Source organism: Hylobates moloch, unplaced genomic scaffold, assembly GCF_009828535.3.
Source record: "Hylobates moloch isolate HMO894 unplaced genomic scaffold, HMol_V3 SCAFFOLD_6, whole genome shotgun sequence".
Taxonomy (NCBI): Eukaryota; Metazoa; Chordata; class Mammalia; order Primates; family Hylobatidae; genus Hylobates; species Hylobates moloch.
The window spans coordinates 53,792,732-53,818,386 of NW_026652281.1; the positions used below are offsets into that span (position 1 = coordinate 53,792,732).

At 37.0% G+C, this 25,655-nt stretch overlaps 1 protein-coding gene across 1 annotated transcript in view; it reads left to right on the forward strand.

Annotated features, from left to right (window-relative positions):
• KIAA0825 (KIAA0825 ortholog) overlaps positions 1–25,655 on the forward strand; it is a 481,693-nt gene that overhangs the window by 185,487 nt on the left and 270,551 nt on the right. Inside the window, exon 18 of the mRNA XM_032156821.2 lies at positions 15,940–16,104. Coding sequence (XP_032012712.2) covers positions 15,940–16,104 — 165 coding nt within the window. The remainder of the gene's footprint in view (positions 1–15,939; positions 16,105–25,655) is intronic.

Below are 25,655 nucleotides of genomic sequence, written 5' to 3' on the forward strand. Positions count from 1 at the left end.
GAGTAGCTGGGACTACAGGCGCCTGCCACCACGCCCGGCTAATTTTTTGTATTTTTAGTAGAGACGGGGTTTCACCGTGGTCTCGATCTCCCGACCTCGTGATCCGCCCGCCTCGGCCTCCCAAAGTGCTGGGATTACAAGCATGAGCCACCGCGCCCGGCCAGAAATGGGGTCTTGCTACGTTGCCCAGGCTGGTCTCTAACTCCTGGCCTCAAGCAGTGCTCCCACCTTTGCTTCCCAAAGTGCTGGGATTACAGATGCCCAGCCATGTGTTTTGTTTTATAAGTGAGACCAAAGTGCAATTTAATAACTGCCTTGAAGGAGGTGACCTAAAATAACCCATGGTTAGCCAACATAACAATGATGTCATAGGCTGCTTTTGCTAGTAATGATGTCTGCGCTACAGGACTCTGACTTGTTCTATTTTTTTTTTTTTGTCACTTTCTTTACTAAGAACCATATTTCTGTGTCACCATATGGGATCCTATCCAAATATCCTATCCAAGAATGCTGATGAACTAGTTTAGAGGTATCAGTGGGCTCCATAAAATTATTAGTCCCAGAAAGAGTTACCATTTAGATTCTTTTGAGACTTCATGAGGGTGAGGTGGGGGTGGTGCTTCTAGGGGAGGTAGTGGGATATGGATTATGTAAAATAAGGCTTCTTGTCTTTAAGTACAAACATATTACCTGGGGATCTGGTTAAAACTGCAGATTCTGATTCAGTACGTCATGGGTGGGGCTTGAGATTATGTGTTTCTCTAACAAACTCCCAGGTGATGCTGCTCCCACTGCTGCTGGTTCCCGGGCAACTTTCTCTGTAGCAGGGATATCAAACAAGGTATCTGCTGCTATAGAAGGCAAAAGAATTTGAGTATGTGGCTTGTCCTCGTAACATATTGTAGGGTTATAAAAAGACAATTTACTTAAGAATTATTATGAACCATTTTATCAGGACATTCACAGTGGTCAGCAAGCATAATCTTATTCACATACAGAACTGATTATGTTACTCCCTTGCTAAAAACTGATAGGGGCTACCCAATGTTTTTAGAGTAAGAACCCTAATCCTTGCAACACCAACAATCCCCTGCATGCTCTAGATATGGCCGACTTGTCCAGCTCATCTCATCCTACTCACCCCAGCATAGTATGCTCCAACCCAGGGTCATGAATTCTCTGGTTTAGGTTGTGCATCATAGATTTGTATATTTATAATAGCAATCTCCCTGCAGAAGTCACTTGAAGAAAGGGGCAGCTGCTCTAATACCAGTGCCTTTTCAATTGTCCCACATGCCAAGTTCTTTCCTGTTACAGAGCCTTTGAATTGTTTTTATTTTTATTTTTCTGCCTAGACCATTTCTTGTCTCTATTTACCTGGCATCTGTGAGTCACCTTTTAGCATAAATGTTACTTCCTAGGAAGTCATCCCTGATCATCCTGGCTGGGTGAGGTCCCACTGTACTTCTTTTTATCACAGTTTTAAGTGAAATGTTAATTGACGTAATTGATATTTAATGTCTACTTCAGCCACTATGAGTTTTAGGAGGGCAGGGATAGTTCACCATTTTATCCCCAGTGCCTGGCCTGGTTCCTGACACATTAGACTGGTACTGACAGCATAGAACATGCTTTAAAAAAGTATTTGTTGAATGATTGCAGGCCTATTCATTTTCCATGACAATTCTGTTTTATTCATTGATCTCTCTAAACTCTCATTTTCTCATTTCTAAATGGGGTACTAATATTGACCTTATTAATTCATTTTGAGCTTTAAAGGGTAAATAAACATAAAGTACTCAGTGCATTGCCTGGAACATAGTGGGTACTTAACTTATGTTAGATTCTCTTCATTTCTTTTATACTGAATGCCTGGAAAATATGTCTGATGCATTTTTTTATCCTCTGATTACTCCTATGCTCTCTATGCAATGGTCTCTTCATGTACTTCTCAGTAACCCTCCTCTTCCACGTAAGCATACATTTAAAGTGTCTCCTGGGAGACGAGGTTCTCACTTTTGGACATCTTTGTGCCTGAGAAGGTGTTGTCCTAGCAGCTGTCATGTATTTGAAGATGAGAGGTAGACCAAGTAAATATTCTCAAGTTCTATATATTTAGGACTCCTTGAGAATCTTGCATATAGCTTGGGAGATTGGCAGTTTGAATTTTGCTGTGATGTTTCACCTGCATTGAATCAAATCTAATCTGGCTTGGCAGTGACTGAAATATTTTATATTCTATCTGTTCATGGAACTTAGAAAATGTCTAATATGACTGTAGAAACATACGTCTTCCTTAGTAGTTAATGTGCTTCTAGTATTAGTATGTAAAATGATTGGGCATTATACTACAAGTAATACTATTACGATGAATTTCTGCAGCATCTTTTCTCAAGCAACTCAAATAATTTAATATATTATTTCATTTATGACCTGGGATTATTAGGGTCATTTTGCAAATGAGAAAAATTAGATACAGAAAAACTGAGTAAATTGCCCACTTGATGTTTTAAGTGGTCCTTGCTAGAAGAGCCATTATTTCTTGAAAGTCTATTGTTTTTAAATGAATTCTAAAATAAAAACATGAGACTTGGTGAGGATGATTTTTTTGAAATAAGAAGTAATATTCTTCTCAGTTAATTTCTGAAAATGTTTTGTTACTTGATGTTATGAGTAAATTCTCCGTTCAACTAATATTTAGTGAGCATCAAGTATGTACCAGGCACTGTTTTAGACTGCAAATAAAATGGTAAACATGCCATGCCAAATTGCCTTAATACATTCAGAGCACCAGATCACCTGGATCAGCAGGCTGAACTGTCTACCCTTTCTGTACAGAGATTCTGGTGCAAGAGGACCCTCTCTACTATACACCCAGGCAGATCTCCAGGCTTTCAGAGTACTTGCTTGCTTGGTCCAGCAGCATGAGTTGCCCCACCACTCCTGTGCAGAGATCTTGCTGCAGGGGGTCCTCTCTGCTCCATGTGCAGGCAGGTCTCCAGGCTTTCAGAGCACCACTCATCTGGATCAACTAGCCTGACTTACCACCCCTCCTGTGCAGATTCTGGTGCAAGGAAGCCTTTCTGCTTCAAGCCCAGGCAGAGCTCCAGGCATCTGGAGCACCCAGTCTCCTAGATTACAAGTTTAGGCCATCCCCATACCTGTGTAGAGAACTTGGACTTGAGGTGGTTTCCCAGCTCCAAGCCGAGGGACACTTCTGGGCGCTTGGGTGCTGCTTCATTGGATTTTCCCTTGGCACTGATGCCTGTGCCTGACATTGGGGAACCTGTAGGTGGACCTGCCTGGTCTGGCTCCACCTTTTGTGGCCCCTGCCACCCCCCAGGGCTGAGTAGGGAGCTCAGACCACTGTACATCTCACGAATCAACCCATTGCCTGAGGTAACAGAGAGCCTCTGCTAGTAAACAAGGATCAACTATATACCCAGCCACATTGACCACAGACAGTTTTTGCCTGTAAGTGCCATCTAAGGGCTTGTAGGTTGAATTCCACAGCCCAATATAAAACCTGCCAAAAGAAGTGCGTATGTCTATAGAAGCAAAGCCAAAAGACCCTACCCAGCATTCACTACAGTCACAACCCCAAGAAACAGGGGAAAAGGGAAAGGGAAAGAAAAAAAAACATTCTAGGAAAGAAAGAAAAAGCAAACATACTACCTGCATGAAAATAACTACAAAAATTAGAAATGCCAACATCTCCAGATGAGAAGGAAACAGCACAAGATTTTGGCACAATGAAAAATCTAAATATAGTGACACCACCAAAGGATTGTACCAGCTCTCCAGCAATGGTCTGTGGCCAAAATGAAACTCAGAAAGGACAGAAGAAAGAATTGAAAGCATGGATTGCAAGGACACTCAATGAGATCCAAGGCAAGGTTGAAAATGAACACAAAGAAACTTCTAAAGCAATCCAGGAAATTAAGAAAGAACTAAATGTCTTAAAAATGAATAAATCAGAGCTTCTGGAATCGAAAATCTCATTTAAGGAATTTCAAAGTAAAACTGAAAGCTTTATCAATAGACTAGACCAATTAGAAGAAAAAATCTCAAAGTTTAAAGACTGGTCTTTTGAACTCAGACAAAAATAAAGAAAAAATAATTTTAGAAAATAAAATCATTAAGAAATATGGTACCATGTAAAGTGACCAAGTCCATTAATTATTGGCATCCTGAGAGAGATGGAGAAAAAGTAAACAACCTGGAAAATATACTTGAGGGAATAATTCAAGATCACCTGCAAAATACCATTCAAAATGAACATCACTAATTAATATGGTCACGAGACTATCCAAGATCAAGGCTAAAGAAAAAAAAGATCTTAAATGCAGCTAGAAAAAATGGCCAGATCACGTACAAAGGGAAGCCCATCAGGCTAGTAGCAGACTTCTCAGCAGAAACCTTGTGAGTCAGTAGAGATTGGGGTCCTATTTTCAGCATTCTTAAAGAAAAGAAATTCCAACCAAGAATTTCATATCCCACCAAACTAAGCTTCATAAACAAAGAAGAAATAAAATCTTTCCCAGACAAGCAAGCACTAAGGGAATTTATTACCACCAGAGCAGCCTTACAAGAGATTCTTACAGGAGTTCTAAATATGGAAACAAAATAAAGATATCTGTTCCCAGAAAAACACACATAAATACACAGGCCACAGAAAATGCAACCACACAATAGAAACTACAAAACAACCAGCAAACAATTTCATGATAGGATCAAAACCTCACATGTCAATATTAACCTTGAATGTAAATGGCCTTAATGCCCCCACTTAAAATGCACAGAGTGACAAGTTGAATTAAAACACACACACACACACACACACACACACACACACACACAAAACAAGATCTTATCCTCTGCTGTCTCCAAGAGACCCATCTCACATGTAATGACACCCATAGGCTCAAAGTAAAATGTTAGAGAAAGATACAGCTTGCACACAGAAAACAAATGAGAGAAGGGATCACTGTTTTAATATCAGATAAGATAGACTCTAAATCAACAACAGCAAAAAAGAAAGAAGGGCATTACATAATGACAAAGAGTTCAATTGAACAAGCACACTTAACTATTCTAACTATATACACATCCAACATTGGAGCACCCAGGTTCACAAAACACAAAACAAGCACCCAGGTTCTAAAACAAGATATAGGTCATATCTAGACTTATGTTTCATATCTAGACCTATGAAAAGGTTTAGACAGCCACAAAAAAATAGTGGGGGAGTTCAACACCCCACTGACAGCATGAGACATATCATCAAGGCAGAAAATTAAAAGTTGGAAAAAAAATACTTATACCATTTAAAAATTGCCTTTATTAAGCTTATATTCTGGGTGATTGATTGCTGAGGGCAAGGTGGAAAGGACAAACCTTATAAAAAGTAGATAAGTTCAGCTACGAAGTACCATAAAGTACTTTTTATTCTTTTTTTGAGACAGGGTCTTGCACTCTCACCCAGGCTGGAATGTAGTGGTGCAATCATGGCTCACTGCAACCTCAAACTCTTGGGCTCAAGTAATCCTTGCACATCAGCCTCCAAAGTAGCTAGGACTACAGGTGTGCACCATCTCACATGGCTATTTTTAGAAAATTTTTGGTAGAGATGGGATCTTACTATGTTGCCCAGGCTGGCCTTGAACTCCTGGCCTAGAACAATCCTCCCTACTCGACCTCCCAAAGTCCTGTGATTACAGGCATGAGCCACCATGCCTAGCATGCTTTTCTAAAACAGTGTGACTAATAGAGATTGACAAATTGAGTCATAAAAAGACTGTTATGAAAAGCTGACACCTACTTATACTTACATATGGTTTCAGAGTAGATGGAAAATGTCCTTATTTAGTATTAGCTATTTGGAACATATGTACACTCTTCCAATATGCATGAACAGGGGCTGGCAAATTTTTTTTATATACAAAACCAGATAAAAAATATTTTAGGCTTTGTATACCATACAGTCTTCATCACAATTATTGAACTGAGGGAAGAAAAAGTAGCATCTTTTCTTCACCGATTGCAAGGTTCTTGGCTGACACTACATAACAAACGACAGATTAACAAGAGAACAGCATAAACATGTATTTAAGATTTCTTTTTACTATTCTTACCATTTTATTTGATACATGATATTTTACATACCTATGGGGTACATGTGAGTATTTGTTAATGCATAGAATGTGTAATGATCAAGTCAGGGAATTTGGGGTGTCCATCACCTTGAGTATTTACCATTTCATTTATAACATTTCTGTGTGTTGGGAACATTTCCAGTCTTCTCTTCTAACTACTTTGAAATATACGATATTGGCCGGGCGCAGTGGCTCAAGCCTGTAATCCTAGCACTTTGGGAGGCCGAGGTGGGTGGATCACGAGGTCAGGAGTTCAAGACCATCCTGGCCAATATAGCGAAACCCTGTCTCTACTAAAAATACAAAAAAAAAAAAAACAATTAGCAGGGCATGGTGGCGGGCGCCTGTAATCCCAGCTACTCGGGAGGCTGAGGCAGGAGAATGGCGTGAACCCGGGAGGCGGAGCTTGCAGTGAGCCGAGATGGTGCCACTGCACTCCAGCCTGGGGGACAGAGCCAGACTCTGACTCAAAAAAAAAAAAAAGAAATATACGATATTGTTGCTAACTATAGTCACCCTACTCTGTTGCTGAACGCAATAACTTATTTCTTCTAACTGTATGTTTGTAGCCAGTAACTAAACTTTCTTCAGTACCCTCTGACCCACACACTATTCCAAGCCTCTGGTTTCTATCAGTTTATTCTTTACCTCCAATAGATCAAGTTTTATAGCCTCCACATATGAGTGACAGCATATGGTATTTGTCTTCCTGTGCCTAACTTATTTCATGTAAAATAATGACCAGTTCCATCCATGTTGCAGCAAATGACATGATTTTTATTATTTTTATGGCTCAATAGTATTCCATTTTGCATATATACTACGTTTTGTTTATCCATTCATTTTTTGATGGACACTTAGGTTGAATCCATATCTTTGCTATTATAAATAGTGCTGCAATAAACTTGTAAATGCAGGTATCCCATTGATATACTGATTTCTTTTCCTTTGGATAGATATCTAGTAGTGGGATTGCTGATTCAATGGTAGTTCTGGCCAGGCATGATGGATCATAACTATAATCCAAGCACTTAGGGAGGGTGAGGCAGGAGGATCACTTGAGATCAGGAATTCAAGACCATCCGGGGCAACATAGCAAGACCTTCTCTCTTTAATAATAATAATAATAATAATAATAATAATAATAATAATAATAAAATTATCCAGGCATAGTGGCATGAGCCTGTAGTCCCAGCTATTTGGAAGGCTGAGTTGGGAGGATCACTTGAGCCCAGCAGGTCAAAGCTTTAGGGAGCCATTTCTCAAAAGAAGACATACAGATGATCAACATATGAAAAATGTTCAGCATCACGAATTATCAGAGAAATGCAAATCAGGCCATGAGATATCATCTTACCCCTGTTAGAATGGCTATTATTAAAAAGACAAAAAAAAACAAATGCTGTGAGGATCTGGAGAAAAGGGAACACTTATACACTGTTGGTGGGAATGTAAAGTAGTACATACCACTATGTAAAACAATATGGAGATTTCTCAAAAAACTAAAAATAGAACGACCATAAGGGTTTTGTTTTGGTTTGGTTTTGCTTTGTTTTGTTTTTTTGAGATGGGGTCTCACTCTGTTGCCTAGGCTAGAGTGCAATGGTGAGGTCCTGCTGTGTTGCCCAGTCTGGTCTTGAAGGCCTGGCTACAAGTGATCCTCCTACCTTTGCCTCCCCAAGCTTTGGCACTATAGGCATGAGCTTCCATGCCTGGCCTGTTGAGAGTTTTTAATCACAAAGGGACACTGAATTTTCTAATCCCTTTTCTTTGTCTATTGAGGTAATCATATGTTTTTCTTCTTCATTCTGCTGATGTGATGTATCAGGTTTATTGATTTATGTATGCTAAACCATCCTTGCATCCCTGGGATAAATCCCACTTGATGAAGTTGTATTTTTTTTTTTTTTTTGATGTGCTCTTGGATTTGGTTTGCTAGCATTTTATTGACAATTTTTGCATTTATGTTCATTAGGGATATTGGTCTGTAGTTTTCTTTTTTTGTTGTGTTCCTGTCTGGTTTTGGTATCAGGGTAATGCTGGCCTCAGAATGAGTTAAGAAACATTCCCTTCTTTTTATTTTTTAGAATAGTTTGCGGAGAACTGGTGTTCTCTGAAAGTTTGGCAGAATTTGGCAGTGAAACCCTCTGGTCTTGTACTTTTCTTTGTTGGGAGACTTCGCATTGCTCCTTTCATCTCTTTACTTGTTATTGGTCTGTCCAGGTTTTCTGTTTCTTCCTGAATTAATCTTGGTAGGTTATATGTGTCCAGGAATTTATCGATTTCCTCCGGATCTTCCAATTTGTTGCTGTGTAGCTATTCATAATAATCTCTGACGATCTTTTTTATCTTTCTGTGGTATCAGTTGTAATGTCTTCTTTTTCGTTTCTGATTTTGTTCATTTGGATCTTTTCTCTTTCTTGGTTTATTATGTTTATATTTTCAAAAAATAACTTCTTCATTTATCATTTGTATTTTTAAAGTCTCTTTTTCATTTTATTCTGCTCTGGTCTTTATGATTTCTTTCCTTCAGCTAATTTTGGGTTACGTGTGTTCTTGTTTTTCCAATTCCTGGAGGTGCATCATTCAATTGTTTATTTGAAATATTTCTGCTTTTTTCATGTAAGCACTTATTGCTATAAACTTCCATCTTAACACTGCTTTTGTTGTATCTTTTAGGTTTTATTGTGTTTAAATGTTCATTTGTTTTAGGAATGTTTAAAAATTTTCTCTTTAATTTATTTCTTGACCCAGTGGTCATTCAGAAGTATGATGTTTTGTATAGTTTCCAAAAGTTTCTTTTGTTATTGGTTTCTAGTTTTATTCCTTTGTTATGATTTTCATTTTTAAAAGTTTGTTGAGACCTGTTTTGTCTTCTAACATATGGTCTATCCTGGAGAATGTTCCCTGTGCTGATGAGAAGAATGTGTATATTTAATATAAGTTTTATATGACACAAGAGCCTTCCAAAATGAAGACTCAGTAACACAGAATAAAACTGTATTTTTTATGGACAGTTATACAGAAGTATTATTGGACACAGGAAATATGATCTAATGGCAATAAACTGGGGGAAACTTAGTAAGGCCTGTTTGCTCAGGATCATTATCTGTGTAAAAAAAAGTTATATTAATTGAAAGTTTTGTAAATAAATGATAGGTCTTTATATTTACATATATTATTAGCCTTTTATACAACAAAGTGCAATGTTATTAAACTAATTTTCCAATTAGATTTTAATTTTATTTTAGTTACTTTTCACAGTGAACTAGGCTGTGACATCCAAATTTAGTGTTTCCTTGAAATAATTTTCTTGTGATACTTCACGTCCTTTTAATTTATTGGCCTGGTGTTTTAAGTTTTGAATCCTTATTTTACATGGTATAATTTCTATTTTTATACTTTCTCTCTAATACCCGGATTGAAAATGAGTCTTTCAGCCTCCTCCCTTTGGTGAGGGATGCTCATTAGTGCCTGGTTAATTCTGAGTCCCTGAGCTCATGGCACACTCTTCTACAACATTGTTGCCAAAACCTCTTTAGTGTCTCAGCAGGAGCTTGTCATTAACAACATTCTTGTAGAAAGTAGAAAGTAAAAATTAAGCAGGCTGGGAAAGCCAAGTGCTAGTGTACCATGTATGTGTAAATCTTTGGTACCAATAAATACAGTCTCCTGGTGGGTTGGTGGTTGAGTTTCTTGCCTGAAACCACCCTTCTTTTGAAGCACTAACAAGTTGAAATGCTTGAAAGGAGTTTAAAATAATGCGTGCAGCAAAAAGAGCCCTTCAGTGTTATGGAGAAGACATTTGTTTATATAATCTATAAAACATTTGATAAAGAAGGCAAATGAAATTCAAAGTAGCATATTTACTACTAGGATTTTTATTGGTAAAATCTGGATCAGAGAATATGTGACCTTAAATATGTGGCTTGCCAATACTGCTTTCCAGAATTAAGCTTATCCCTCCATCCCTCCAACCCCCCAACTCCCCACTTAATCACTCCCTAAACCACCAAAAGAGCTGAAAACTATAGGACTTCCTTGCAGTGGCAGAGCTTACCCTAATAGACCTTAACAGAGAGGAGATCAGGCCAGAATGCAACCCTTTGCAGTTAGGCAAACCCCAAAAGAGAAAAGCCCACTGGGCTAAGACAGCCATACCTACTTCCTTTCCCCAGACTCAACACTCAGATGAGTCACTCCTCTTTTGTTAGTGCCGGGAAAATGAGAAGTGGGGTGAGAATAGAAGTGTGACTCATATTAATGGGAAGAACATACAAGAGTCCAGGTGTGGGTTAGATGTGCTCTAATGGGAAAACACGTCTTAGGTAAAATTATTGATTGAGGGAGGCAAAGTGGATGACATTTGTTTGAACAATGGATACTTTAGGCAGATCTAGAACTCACTGACATTCATCTCTTTCACTACGGAAAACTCCATAAAGACACACTGGGAGAATTTTATATTAGAAAAACAAAACAAATGTCTGGTCCAGAAGGCAGAGGGAAAGAAAAACGAGAGTTAGACCTATATTTTGTGGAAAGGGTAAGGGACTATAGGGAAGAAAAACTAATACCTTTCCTCACCCATTGCAAGGTTCATGGCTGAGGCACCTATAATAAAAGACATTAACAAGAAAAAAGCATACTAATGTATTTAATATCAATTTTACATGACATGGGAGCCTTCAGACAGGAAGACCTGAAGACACAGGGAAACGTTTCTATTTTATATTTAGGTGTGATGAACAATGGACAGTGGGGCAGAAGTATAATTGGACAAAGGAAGTATAATTTAATGGCCATAAACTGGGGGGAATTTAGCAAGATCTAATTACTCACATTCTTCTCTGTGTCCCTGTGTTTTCAGAGAGGAGGACATTTCTTTCTTCCAGCTATACAGAGGGCACCTCTGGAATGAGGGTCTTATGACCTACTTTAGAGGAAAGTCAGAATTCCGTGAAGGCCTGCTTCAGGGTAAAAGGGCAGTAGTAGGTCAAAGAGACCTTCCTGCTTCTGCTGTTTTCTCAAATGCCAAGGTGCCATATTTTGGGGTAGTGCATCCTAAACCAAATCAGGACTAACTTAAAAAGCAGGTTAAAAGAATTAAACTATAGCTGAGTCATCTTGAAAGGAATAGGGGAATATCACAATGAAGGAGAGCACAAGAAGAATATCCCAATAGTGCAAGAAATTCAAAACCTAAGGAAAAGCAATGTTTATGGATGAGCACCACCTGGCAAAGGTGTTGACTTTCACTAGGTTTCCAGGGCACAGACCTTAGAAACATCTGGAATCTGCTGAGGATTACTGTCCAGCCAAGCCTTTTTAGATGATGAATGAGGCCTGAAGTAGAAATTATCTTGGAATATTGGGGAACCATAGAAAATTATAAGTCTGGATACGTAAGGCATTATGGAGGACTTTAAAAGGCAGCTAGAGGAGTTTAGATTGATATATATTCTAGGAAGTATTTTGATTAAAACAAGAGGGAAATAAAACCTAAACTATATTAATAGTGTTAGAATCAAAGAAGAAGGGACACATTGGGGGAAAAAATGAACATTCAATTCATTTTGAAAAGGGGAATCAGGGTAGAGATATTTATTTTATTACATCTAACAATTCAGAGAAGGAATAAATACTGCTAAGGCATTGAGCCTGGAGATAAGCATATGATGGTGATCTAGACAGAACTAGGGAACACAGCAATGAGCATAAAAGAGAAAGATCAGAGCCACAGATGGATAATTTGGAAAGTTCTGCATAAAAAGAATCTTTCAAGTCAAAGGAAAACAGAATTGCTAAGCCAGGTAAAAAGCAGTGTGGGTGGGAGAAGGCTAAGGCCACTGTTCTGGGGGAGTCCTCATGAACCAAATGCCCCTTCCTGCCACCTGTTTCTGTAAATACAGTTTTAGTCCAACATAGCCTTGATCCTTCATTTACATATTGTTTATAGTTGCTTTTGTGCTCTAAGAGAAGAGTTGAGTAGTTGAGACAGAGACCAAATGGCTTGCAAAACATAAAGTGTCTGGCCCTTCATAGAAAAAATTTGCCAACCCCAGATAAAAGGGAAGAGCTACCAGAAAAGATATGCCAAAAAGGAACTATGAACCCAAGAAAGCATAGCTGCAAGGAAGTCAAGAGAGACGAGGATTTCAAAGGAGTAGGTGAAAAAAAAGGATACAGTGGATGTGAGGAGGATGAGGCTTAGAGAAAAAAATCTTTGAACTTTATAACTAGCAGGTAATTATGTGTCATTCAGAAATATCAATTTCTAGATGGACCAAAACCTATCACAAAATACTCGAGATGTATTTCTTTCTCCCTTCCTTCCTTCTTTTCTTCCTTCCTTAGCATTAAAACATTGTTTTAGTATTAAAACAATCTATTTTTTCTGCCTTCCTTCCTTCTTTTCTTCCCTCTTTAATATTAAAACATTTCTTCCTTCTTTAGTACAAAACATTCCTTCTTTTATTCCTTCTTCAATATTAAACATGTAGCACTGATGCAGGTGCTGTTGGAAGATACCTAAAGATAAGATGTGCATCCATAGAAAGTCATATAGTAAAATAGTACTGGAGATGTAACAAGACAATATATGTGAAAATGTAGAATGCTATATGAAATTAAAGAATTTTGCATTAAGGCAATACATTACCACATACCATATACATAGTTTGGACTGAGTGCTTTGCATTCACTGGTTATTGTCAGTAAAATGTCAAAGCAGGCTTTGAGAAATTTGGGATTGTAGTGTAATTCACACAGCACAAACAAATTCTTACTATTTTTGTGACCTTGGGACAAGTTATTTAATTTCTCTTCATTTTAGTTTGTTCATCTGTAAAACTGGGAAAATCAGCACCCATTCCATAGAACTATTCCTCATATCCACCCTGGCATGTGCATTTCCATTGCATGATTTGCAGGGCTGTGTATTATTCATGCTCTGTTGATTGTCTAGCTTCATCTCCCATCTTCCTCACGGCAGTCTCACTTCAGCCACATCACACTGCCGGCAACTGCTTGTCTTCTCAATATTTCACCAATTCTTCTGTCTTCCTGGAAAGTACCCCCCCACCCCCGATCTTGTCATGCTGATAAATTTCTACTCCTTCTTAAAGACTTGGCTGAGACATGATCTGCTTTGTGACTTGTCTGTGTTCCCTGAAAAAATTTAAAGCATCATCTTCTGCATTTACACAGTGCCTCATACTTAAATCACTTAGACTTAAGTTGATCAAATAATTTATCATCCTAACTGAGACACTTTTAAAAGTGAAAGAAGATGCTACTAGTAATTACACCAGGACAACAGACCTAAACCAGGACTTCCCCAGGCAAACTCAGATGCATGGTCACTCACCTTTTCCTTATGTTACGGTAGTAACTATTTACTTGTCTGTCATCTCCTCCCTGCCAACAAAATATACACATATATACACAATCCTTGAGCCCCTGGAAGGGGATGGCCTCAGCATCTGGTACAATGACTGACACATAGGAAGCAGTTGATTAATCAATCAACTTATTGATTAAATCATGATGATTTTATTGGAGGAAAACCTTATAGCCTGATGAAATGGCATAGAAAAAGAAAAGGAGATAGGAGGGCACATTTACAAGCAAATAAACTCTCCTGGGTAGAACAGATGTTTGGAGGTTGGAACATAATTTGGGAAAAGATTGTGGAACTCTTGATCCTCAATCAGGATAAGGAATTTTTAACAGTGGAGGAAGGGGAAGGTTAAAACAAGGAAGGACATGAGGATAATGGATAATTTTATGTAAGATGAATTGGAGGGAGTGGAAAGAAGAGGGAACTACAGAGACTATTTGGATAAAATATTAAATTATGAAAGCCTGGATTAGGAATATTTGCCATTTTATATTTTATCCTTGGGGAAATAGTCGAGACCGTTTAGACTACAAGTAACAGAAATCCAAATTAGCCTGGTTTAATCAAAGAGGGAAAATTGGCTGGGTGCGACACCTCAAGGCTGTAATTCCAGTACTTGGGAGGCTGAGGTAGAAGGATCACTTGAGGCCAGGAGTTTGAGACCAGACTGAGCAACAGAGCAAGACCCCATCTCTACAAAAAAGCAAAAAAGAATTAGCTGGGTGTGGTGATTCACACCTTAGACCTACTTGGGAGGCTGATGGTGGAGAATCATTTGAGTCCAGGAGTTTGGGGCTACAATGAACTATAATCATGCCACTGAATTCCCGCCTGGGAGACATGAGTGAGACCCTATCTCAAAAGAAAATAAAAGGGGGTGGGAGGGCTGAATTTGTCAGCTCAGCAAGCATAAATATGTAGGCATTGCTGGATCCAGGTTCTCAAACAGTGTCATCTCATTAGGAATCTTCTCTCTTTTTCTTAACTCTGCTTCTTACTATATCAGATTCATTCTTAGTCAAGTTCTCCCCAAAATGGCTTTCAGCAACTTCCAGCCTACTTTCTAATGGGGTTAATAACCCCAGTAGAAAGAGAACACTGCTTTGTCAACAATTCTAGCAAAAATCCTAAAGAAGGTTCTCATTGGATACCTGACCATTCTTGAACCAGTCACTGTTGATGTAAGGGGTTATGGTCTGATTGGCCAGGCCTTGGTTATGTGCCCACTCCAGATGATAGTGTCAACTTCACCTGAACCAAATAATCGAAGTGTGGGGGCGGGGGTGGGGGAGGGTTGGGAGGATGGAGGGGTGAGGGACACAGATAGGAGCAGGGATATCTTGCTAAAGGAAAACTAACTTGTTTTGAAAAGAAAGAAAATGAGTATTAGGAAGCAAAACCAATAATGTTCTCCACATAAAGTCTATGATGTTATTTCTTAGTTTGAAGAAAACAGTGAGCTCCTTTAGATCATCAAAATCAAATCACAGAAAAAAGTTTCAAGAGGAAAGATAAAAGTAATGATATTCCAAGTGAGCAAGAATAAAGAAATCTATTTATTCTGAAATACTTTAGATTACATTTATGCAAGATAGTTAAAATATAAGAGCTAAAATATAATTTGTTACCTTTAACCCAACAAATATGTTGTTTATTATAATAGTACACATCTCATGCTTATTATCCATAGAAAACAGAAATTATTATTTCACCTTTCTATCCAAACTATAAATGCAATAGTACAGAAACTTATGATTACTGATCTTTGAGAAGGCCGTTATGGGGCCAAAGGAGGGTTGAAAAGGACAATTAAAGTGGCCCAATTTTTGTTGAATTCTTTATATAGTTTTATTGAGGAACCAATTGATAAAACTCTTCAGTCTGATATGACAAGGTCTGTGGATTTAAGAAACATTCATAAATTTGTTTGTAGAATTGATAGCATAATTCTGGAAAAACTACAAATGTGAATTTTCCCATGGTACAATGTTAGTATTCCTAATTGTCCAGATTAAAAAAAAATTTTTTTAGAATGAATGTCTATTGTTCTTAAATTAGAAAAAGAAACAAAAAAGTTTTCCTTAAGAGAAAGAAGAATTATGACATACAGGGAAACTAGCGTTGACCTTTGAAGTGGTGTCATTGTGGTTTTTCTCACAGGTTTTTTGGTTGTTGTTTTTGTTTTTTTTTTTTCCATAATTATCCATGAATATCTCAGAAACAACATTGGGTTAGATGAACTGTTGTTTTGAAATAATCTGGTAATTCTCTTATTATGTAAATATTATTAAAAACCATTTCCACAGCATTATGCTAGTGTACATAATAAGAGTTTAATCATATTCACTGATACCTTACTAAATCATTTTGATTCCTTTCAAGAACAAGTTTCTGACACAGAAAATAACCTGAACCAAGGACCCAGCTTGGTGGAAGCCATCTTTAAAATATTGTACCATTGCAGTTTTTCTCCACAAACATTTGCAAATGTTTTTGTGAGCTACATGGAAGAAGAGCAATTATGGGACTTTTTATGTAACATCCCAGGTATGAGACATTTACTGTTTGTAAAAGAAATGTTCTATAGATACTTATATGTACATTTAAGGATGTTTAGAAGTTGTATTGATACTGGTTTTGCTGAATCTGTTCGTAAAAGTTTACCTTACATTTTTTCAGTATAAAGCCTTCTGTTGAAAATCATTAATTATTAGTTCCTGTAAAATTTCATATACTTTGGGACAAGATGCAAGGGAGGTGGAAGGGAAAAGGTTTTCTTTTTTTATTAATTAGGGAATGTTCTATCATAAGAATTTATTTTAATATTTATCACAGATTATGTTTTGCTATTGATCATATAAGATATTAGTAAGATGTGAAAAGTATTTTGTGATTCTTGGATGCATTTATTCAGCAAATTAATGGACAATACTATTGGTCGATTTTCTTCAGATGTATAAGGCATTTATTATTATGACCATAGTGTGTCTCTCTACAAGGCAAGCATATCCTGTGATTCCTTTGGAGAGAATATATTTTTCCCATCTGTATTGTTCTTCTTCCTTCAGCTAGAGAGAATAATAAAGGCAGTGCAGGTTGTATATTTGAACAGGAGATTTTGATGGGTTGCCCCACCCTCTGGCAGGTGTAAAAATTCTCACATTGTCTTATCCTTAATATTTTGCCTTTAAATTTTCATATTTAATATCTTGGGAAAACAAAGGATGAAAACTTAGACAATGATTTTTATTATTATCCTGCTATTCAAATAGTGATTTTTATCATTTACATTTAGTTTTCAACCTATAAGCTTTCTTTTATCCTGCTTTGGAACTTGAATTTTCATAAAATATTTCCTAGGCTCCATATAAAAGCTCTAACTAGTTCATAATCATGGTTTCACTCCTCCCAGACTTTTTGACTATCCTCCAGATATTACTTGAATATCATTCTAGCTGTTTTAAAGTCATTATATTTCATTTTCTCTTCGTCATTATCCCTATAAAATAGCAATAGATAACTTTATGTTATGATTTCCAAAATCCAAATCTGTCATTTAAAGTTTCTGTGATAATGATCTCCTTTTAAAATGTTATCTCCTAGTTGCCATGCATTCCCTTACTGCTTCTTGCTTCCCAAAGGAAGGGCATATTTTCAGGTAAAAAGGCTGAATTAGAAGCTTGTTGTGTTTCTGATGTAGTCTTTATTGAATTGAAAGAAAAACGACCTTGAAAGTTCTGCCACCCTCTGCTGATTTTAGTTGTTTCTGGGGAAGTAAGAGCTGGATTTTCTCACAAGATTATAAAGAATCAGTGATCCTCATGCTTCAACCACTATTTATCCTTCAACTATTAGGTTCTTGAACCATCTTTGACACTCAGCACAAAACTATACTGAAAATGACCTAGAAGATATAAATGGATTTCAGGTGCTGCTAGGGAAAATAAAACTGTTTCTTGCTTCTAATTTGACATCTCTCCATCTACATGTTGAGCAAACCCTCCCCCACATGGTCAGACAAGTCTCTGGAAACGGACGTTGTACGTATTCATAGAGCCTGAATTATGTGCGAAAGCTCAAAGGGCCAGAACTTCAAATGGGTGAAACTCCCTTACCCTTTATACAAGTTGTTGCTCCATGAACATTAAATATTCTCTGGAACCTGATACCTGCAGTGGTTATGAGGGTCTGAACTTTTTTCTCTCCCATTTAAGTCTTTGAAAAGATCTTTTTTTTTTTTTTTTTTTCTGTTAGCAACCATGGTTATTTAAAAAACCCTAATAAGATAATACAAGGTACTAATTCATAACAAAATTAAGCCTTTTACTATGACTTTTGTTTAATTTGGAAATATAACATGTTTACAAGAAATACAGCTGAGACATGTAATCATAATTCCACAATATTTACATTTTATTACTAATAGATCTATGCTTCAGTATATATAATTAACCTACCCAGATTAACTAAAGTATGTTATTTTAAAACTTCACTGCTGTAGTTTCCTCCTGCTAAATCACTGTTTATGATTTCAGCATAGTTTACCCTTAAACATCACAGTCTTATCATTTTAGGGTAAAAGGACAAAGATGAAGTGGTCAGTATCTTCATCTTATTGTTGAGTAAACAAAAAGCAGAAATATAAAGACAGTTGCCTAAGACTGTCCACCGATTAAGTTGGACAAGACTTAGCACAAGAAACCAGATCTCCTCTCTCCTAAGCCAGCAGTCCCCAACGTTTTTGGCACCAGGGACCAGTTTTGTGGAAGACAATTTTTCCACCAGGAGGGGGATGGTTTCAAGATGAAACTGTTCCACCTCAGATCATCAGGTATTGGTTAGATTCTCATAAGGAGCAAACAATCTAGATCCCTTGCATGCACAGTTCACAATAGGATTTGTGCTCCTATGAGAATCTAACGTGCTTCTGATTTGACAGGAGGGGAAGCTCAAGCAGTAATGCTCACCCACCTGCTGCTCACCTCCTGCTGTGCGACCCAGTTCCTAACAGGTCACGAACCAGTACTGGTCTGCAGTCTAGGGGTTGGGGACCCTGTCCTAGGCCATGTTATTTCTCATTTTTTTCTATTAGACTAAATTTTTTGAGACACTACTTTTATGAACATATGAATTCAGTAATGAATTATACAATCTGATTTTATACTTAGAGTTCCATCTAACACATAACTCTTTAGACTGGACATAAGCTAGGGAGGGATGACAAGAAGGAAAATACCCACTTAAGATTACTACAAAAGCTATAAGTACAAAAATAATTAAGTCAGTGACCTAATGTGGGTGTTTCTAAGGCCAGTGCACTCTGTAAGAAATAAATTTGCTAACAGTCATTGGACACCTATGTTTTCAAAGTAGATCAAGCATTATTCAGTTAAGACAAATGAAAATATCAAAGCATACATTACCTCAGCTGGTTTTTAAGACAGTGTCAGAACAGGCTTGTAAATGAGGCAAATACTGTCAAAAATGCCCGTCTAATATGATAGTAATATACTCAACAAGTATTGTTCTCTTGGCTCCTCGATATGGCATTGGGCTTACTTTTGTTTTCTGAATCAGTTTTCTTAACTTTCTCACAACTTTTGGGAGGAAAGCTTTCAATAATCTAGCAAAAATTCCCAATTAAGGGTTGAGATTCAAAGTTTCCACTTTGGTTTTCTACTCCTCCTCAGCCTCATAAAGACCTTTAAGAAGTGTTGTTTAGAGAGCATATATAAGCTATATTGTCTTCTTGTTGCCAAAATTAATTTACAGTGCCTTACCTTCCTATCAGACACAGTGATCATCTCTATTACGTACATAAATACCTGCAGCATAGTATAGGTAGATTTTAAATGTAAGCTTTCACATATTGAAAGGCTGTCTGTTCTATGTTGTAACTAACCATGTATTCTGAGCCTTTTGTCACCATTCAGTTTGTTTGCAATCCACCTTAAAAATGTTTTAAAATATTTTATTGATTGAATACAATAAAATTCACTCATTTCAAGTGAAGAGTTCAGTAAGTTTGACCAATGTATAAATCTGTGTGACAACCACAACGATAAAGATATGGAACATTTTATGTCATCTCCAAAGGTTCTTTCATTCCCCCTTTACTGTCCATTCTCCTTTCAACTCTCAGCCCCAGGAAGACACTGACCTGCTTTTCGTCGTGATAGTTTATTTTTGATATTCTAGAATTTCATATAAATAGAAATCTATGTGTTCTTCTGTGTCTAGCTTCTTTTGCTCAGCTTAATGTTTTTGAGAATTTTATATTATGCTTTATCATTAGTTTATTTCTGCCCATTGCTGAGCAGTATTTCACTGAGTAGTACTTTTTTTATCCACTTACCAGTTGGATGGACATTTTGATTATTTCTAGTTTTTGGCTACGATGAATAAAGCTGCTATGAATACTAGTGTATAAGTCTTTGTGTGACTACAGTCATCCCTCAGTATATGTGAGGAATTCATTCCAGGAACCATTCCCCTTATTAAAAAATCCATATACTCGGCCAAGCGTGGTGGCTCACGCCTGTAATCCCAGCACTTTGGGAGGCCAAAGTGGGCGGATCACCTGAGGTCGAGAGTTTGAGACCAGCTTGACCAACATGGAGAAACCCCGTTTCTACTAAAAATACAAAATTAGCTGGGCATGGTGGCATGTGCCTGTAATCCCAGCTACTCAGGAGGCTGAGGCAGGAGAATTGCTTGAACCCGGGAGGCGGAGGTTGCAGTGACCCAAGACGCCATTGCACTCCAGCCTGGGCAATGAGCGAAACTTCGTCTCAAAAAAAAAAAAAAAAAAGAATCCATGTACTCAACATATACTCAAGTCCTGCAGTCAGCCCCACAGAACCCGTATATATGCAGGTTTTGCATCCTGCAAATATTGTATTTTCAATCCACATTTGATTGAAAAAAGTCTGCATGTAAGTCGACCTGTGCAGTTCAAACCCATGTTGTTCAAGGGTCAACTATGTATGTTTTCATTTCTCTTCAGTAAGTACTTAGAAGTGGAAATGCTAGGTGATATGATAAGTACATTTTTAACTTCATAAGAAACCACTGGCCAGGTGTGGTGGGTCACGCCTGTAATCCCAGCACTTTGGGAGGCCGAGGTGTGTGGATCACCAGGTCAGGAGATCGAGACCATCCTGGCCAACATGGTGAAACCCCATCTCTACTAAAAATACAAAAATTAGCTGGGTGTGGTGGCACGTGCCTGTAATCCCAGCTACTCGGAGCCTGAGGCATGAGAAGCACTTGAACCCAGGAGGTGGAGCTTGCAGTGAGCTGAGATCACACCACTGCATTCCAGCCTGGCGACGGAGTGAGACTCCGCTTCAAAAAAAAAAATAAAAAAACAAAGAAAGAAAAAAAGAAACTACTAAACTGTTTCACAAAGTAGTCATATCTTTTTACATTTTGGCCAATAACGTGTGAAAGTTTTGTTTGCTCCATATTCTTGCCAACACTTGAGATTGTCTTTTTGATTTTGGTTATTCTAAGGGGTAGGTAGTATTATCTCATGAAGCTTTAATTTACATTTCCTTCATGAATAATGACATTGAACACCTCTTCATGTTCTTAGTGACCATTTGAAAATATTCTTTTGTAAAATATCTATTCAAAACTTTTGTCCATTTATTAATTGGTTGTCTTACTGAGTTGTAAAGGGTTCTTTATATATATATTGCACATAAATTCTTTGTTTTATACATATATTGATAAAATTTCCTCCCTGTCTATGGCTTACTTTTTCATTTTCTTAACAAGTTCTTTTGATAGTGTGAGGTTTATAATTCTGATGAGTCCAGTTTATCAGTTTTGGTTTTTTTTTTTTTTTGAGACGAAGTCTCACACTCTTGCCCAGGCTGGTGTGCAGTGGGGCAATCTCAGCTGGCTGCAGCCTCCACCTCCCAAGTTCAAGCGATTCTCCTGCCTCAGCCTCCCAAGTAGCTGGGACTACAGGCATGTGCCACCATGCCCGGATAATTTTTATATTTTTAGTAGAGGCGGGGTCTCACTATGTTGGCCAGGCTGGTCTCGAACTCCTGAATTTATGATCTGCCTGCCTCAGCCTCCCAAAGTGCTGGGATTACAGGTGTGAGCCACCATGCCTGGCCTAGTTTATCAGTTTTTTAACCATAGTGCTTTTTGTGTCCTAAGAACAACTGGATTATCTACATTTTACTAATATTTCTCCCATTATTTCTTTTGGCAATTTTATAGTTTTAGTTACGTTTACTTCTATGATGGATTTTTGTGTATAGTGAGATAAGTGTTGAGGCTCTTATTTTTCCATGTGGCTATATAATTTTACCAGAACCATTTTTTAAAAAGGCTATTCTTTATAAATTGAATTACTTCAATGCTTTTGTCAGAAATCAATTGACCAAGTGATCAAATAGATGCATCTATTTCTGGATTCTCTATTTTGATACTTGGCACTATAGGTTTATATTATTACTTGCTTTCTATTTGTTGTTCTATCTAATCTTCATTTTCCCTCTATTTTGGCCCTCTTTTGGATTAGTTGAGTATTTGTCAGTATTCCATTTTACCTTTTCTAATAGCTTCTTTATTTACTGTAGTAATTGCTCCAGGGTTTACAATATGCATCTTTAACCCATCACAGTTTACTTTTTAATAACATTATACCACTTTGCATCTGATATAAGAACCTTATAATGCTATATTTCCATTTACTTCCTCCCTACCCTTTATTCTATTGTTGTCATACATTTTATTTCTACAAGTATTATAAGCCCTACAATTTATTGTTTTATTTTTGCTCCAAATATTATATTTTAAAGAAATTAAAAATGGGAAAAAAGTCTTTTATATTTGTCCATATATTTATCATTTCCATACCCTTCTTTGTGTAGATCTGAGTTTCCAATAGGTATCGTTTTCTTTCTACCTGAAGTACTTCCTTTAACATTTCTTGTATTACAAATCTTCGGGCATTAATTTATTTTAGCTTTTGATTGCATGACAAAAAGTATTTTGACTTCATGTTTGAAATATTTTTCAGTAGATATGGAATTCTAGGTTCAGATTTTTTTTTGTTCTTTTTCGTTTTTCCTTTAGCACTGTAAAGATGTTCATTTTATTATCTTCTGGCTTGCATTATTCCTGACAATAAATCAGTGGAAATATTTACAGTATCTGTTTCCTTTTATGTAATATGTCTTCTTTTATAGTTGATAAGGACTTTTCTCTTTGTCACTGCTTTTCAGCAATTTATTATGATGTGCCTTGTTTTGGTTTTCTTTGTATTTTTTTCTGCCTAGGGTTTGTTGAGCTGCTTGGACCTGAGATGTTTAATTTTTATCAAATTTGAAAACTTTTCGGCCATTCTTTCTTGGAATATTTTGTCTTTTGCCAGCCCCACTTCACTCCCCCTCCCACTTTTTCTGGGACTCAATTTTGTGTATATTATACCTCTTGGCATTGTCCCACAGGTCAGCGAGGCTGTATTCTTCTTCCTTGCTTTTTTTGTATTGTTTTTGTTTTTTAACCTTCTGTCTGTTCTTTTGTTTGGATGCTTTCTATTGTATCTTCAAGTTCAGTGATTTTTTTTTCCTGCAGTGTCTAAAGTACTATTAAGACTATATGGTGAATTTTTATTCCAGGTATCCTTAACTTCTGGCAATTCTATATAGTTTCTTTTTATATTTTGTATATACCTTCTCATTTAAATATTCTTATACATATACGATGTCTGTTTTAAAACCTTGTTTGCTCATTCCATCATCTCTTTCATTTCTGGGTATATTTCTATTGCCTTAGTTTTCTCTTGATTATGGATCATATTTTTTTCCCTGTCTGGTAATTTTTTACTGGATGCCAGACATTATCAGTATTGTTATTGAGTCTCTAGATTTTGTTTTCTTCCATTACAGATTTTGTTGTATTGTGTTACTTGTGTATCACCTTGATTATCTTGAGAGTTAGTTGTTTTCAAGCTTTATTAGGGCAGATCTAAAGTAGTATTTATTCTAGGCCTAGTTTAGCCCATTTACTAAAACATTACCTTTTTAGGTGTCCTTTGAATGTCAGATATGCAATGACATCTTGCCACTCTGGTCTGAACTCAGACTTTGCCAATCTTGTATGAACTCTGAGAATTGTTCAGCTAACAGTTTCCCAATAGTTGTTTTTTGCTTGGCTTCTTAGAGTCAACCTTTCCACTGCCAGTCTAGTATTCTGTGTAAGACTGAAAGGAAACCTTATGCAGATTTCTGGAGCTCTTTCCCTATGTAGATCCATCCCTTTGGCACTTTTCTCAGAAAATTCCAGCTGCCTCATCCTCCTCTGTCTCTTCGTCTCAGTGAGACTTTCATGGTTTGCTTGACTTTCTGCTCCTTGAACTGGGATCCTGAAAGTACATTCAGACTTTAATTTCTTTTATTTTAAAGGCAATTACAGTGTTTCCTGTTGTCTAATATATGAAAATAGTTATTTTGCATATATTTCCCTATTTTCTAGCTTTCATGGCAGGAGAGTGAGTCTGGGACCAGTTACTTTATCATCACTAAAATAAAAGTTCTTCCTCAAAGTTATAATCATTTTTAAAAATAACTTGTGATTATCTCAGGTAACAAGCCCACTAGACACATAATAAAATATTTGGACTTGGTTTTATCAGCTGACTACTGACTGAAAACACTAATTTCCTAAATAACATCCCTAAAAATGAAGGACTCTCAGTGTGCTATTTTTCACTTAATTCATAATATCATTTTGTTGGCCACTAATATATTCATACCATGAATCTGTAGTTCATTTGAGAATAACTTATTTGCTATATAGCTACTTTCAAGAACAACTGAACATGTTATATGATATTTGCTATGCTAAGTAACCAAATTATCTCAGCCATTCATAATTATTTTGTGCAATTGTGCTTTAAAAAGAAATGAACAAATTACAAGAAAAATTCACACCAGAAATTGATTTTTTAAAGAGTTTTAAGGTATTTTCATAGTGTACATTCTTCTCTTCTTCTATACATTAATGCAGTGCTCGATGGTGAAAAATGTTTTACATTGAATTCCTGTTTGTGCCTCTTTTCTTCCTCTAGTTCTTTCCCAGCACAAGATTCACTCTGGGCCAGGTGTGGTGGCTCACGCCTGTAATCCCAACACTTTAGCAGGCCAAGGTGGGCAGATCACCTGAGGTTGGGAGTTCAAGACCAGTCTGGCCAACATGGTGAAACCCCATCTCTACTAAAATACACACACACACACACACACACACAAATTAGCTGAGTGTGGTGGTGGGTGCCTGTAATCCCAGCTACTCAGGAGACTGAGGCAGAATTGCTTGAGCCCAGGAGGCAGAAGTTACAGTGAACCAAGATCGAACCATTGCATTCCAGCCTGGGCAACAAGAACCAGATTCTGTCTCAAAAATAAGTAAATAAATAAAATAAAATAAAATAAAATAAAATTTAAAAAAAGATTCACTCTGGTTGCACAAAAACTCTGTGTTGGAAAAACCACCCAGTCCTACCTTTTCACCGCTGGAATTTATACTCCAAAATTATCTCTCCCTTTCTTCTCACTGTCAAAAGCTCTTGGTGTCCTGCTCCCATCTAGTCCCAAAGGAAAACCTTTAAACCACTTAAACTAGAAGTTGGCAAACCATTGCCTTTGGAACAAATCCAACCCACCATTGTAATAAAGTTTTATTGGAAATTGCCCTGTTTATTCACTTATGTATTATTTGTGGATACTTTTGTGCTTCCACAGTAAAGATGAGTAGTTGCAACAAAGATCATCTGTCTTACGGCTTAAAATATTTATTATGTGGCTATTTACAGAAAAAGTCTTCTGACCCCTGCTCTAATTAAATTATATTATGATATCAATGACAAATGTTTGTGTGTGTCCTTTTAGAGGCAATTACATTTTTATAACAAACGTACTGGGATATAATTTATATTCCATAAATTTCATCCTTTTAAAGTGTAAAAATATCACAGTTCAGTGGTTTTTAGTAGATTCACAGAACTGTGCAACCATCAGCACCATTTAATTTTAGACCATTTTAATCACCCCAAAAAGAAACTGTACCCATTAACA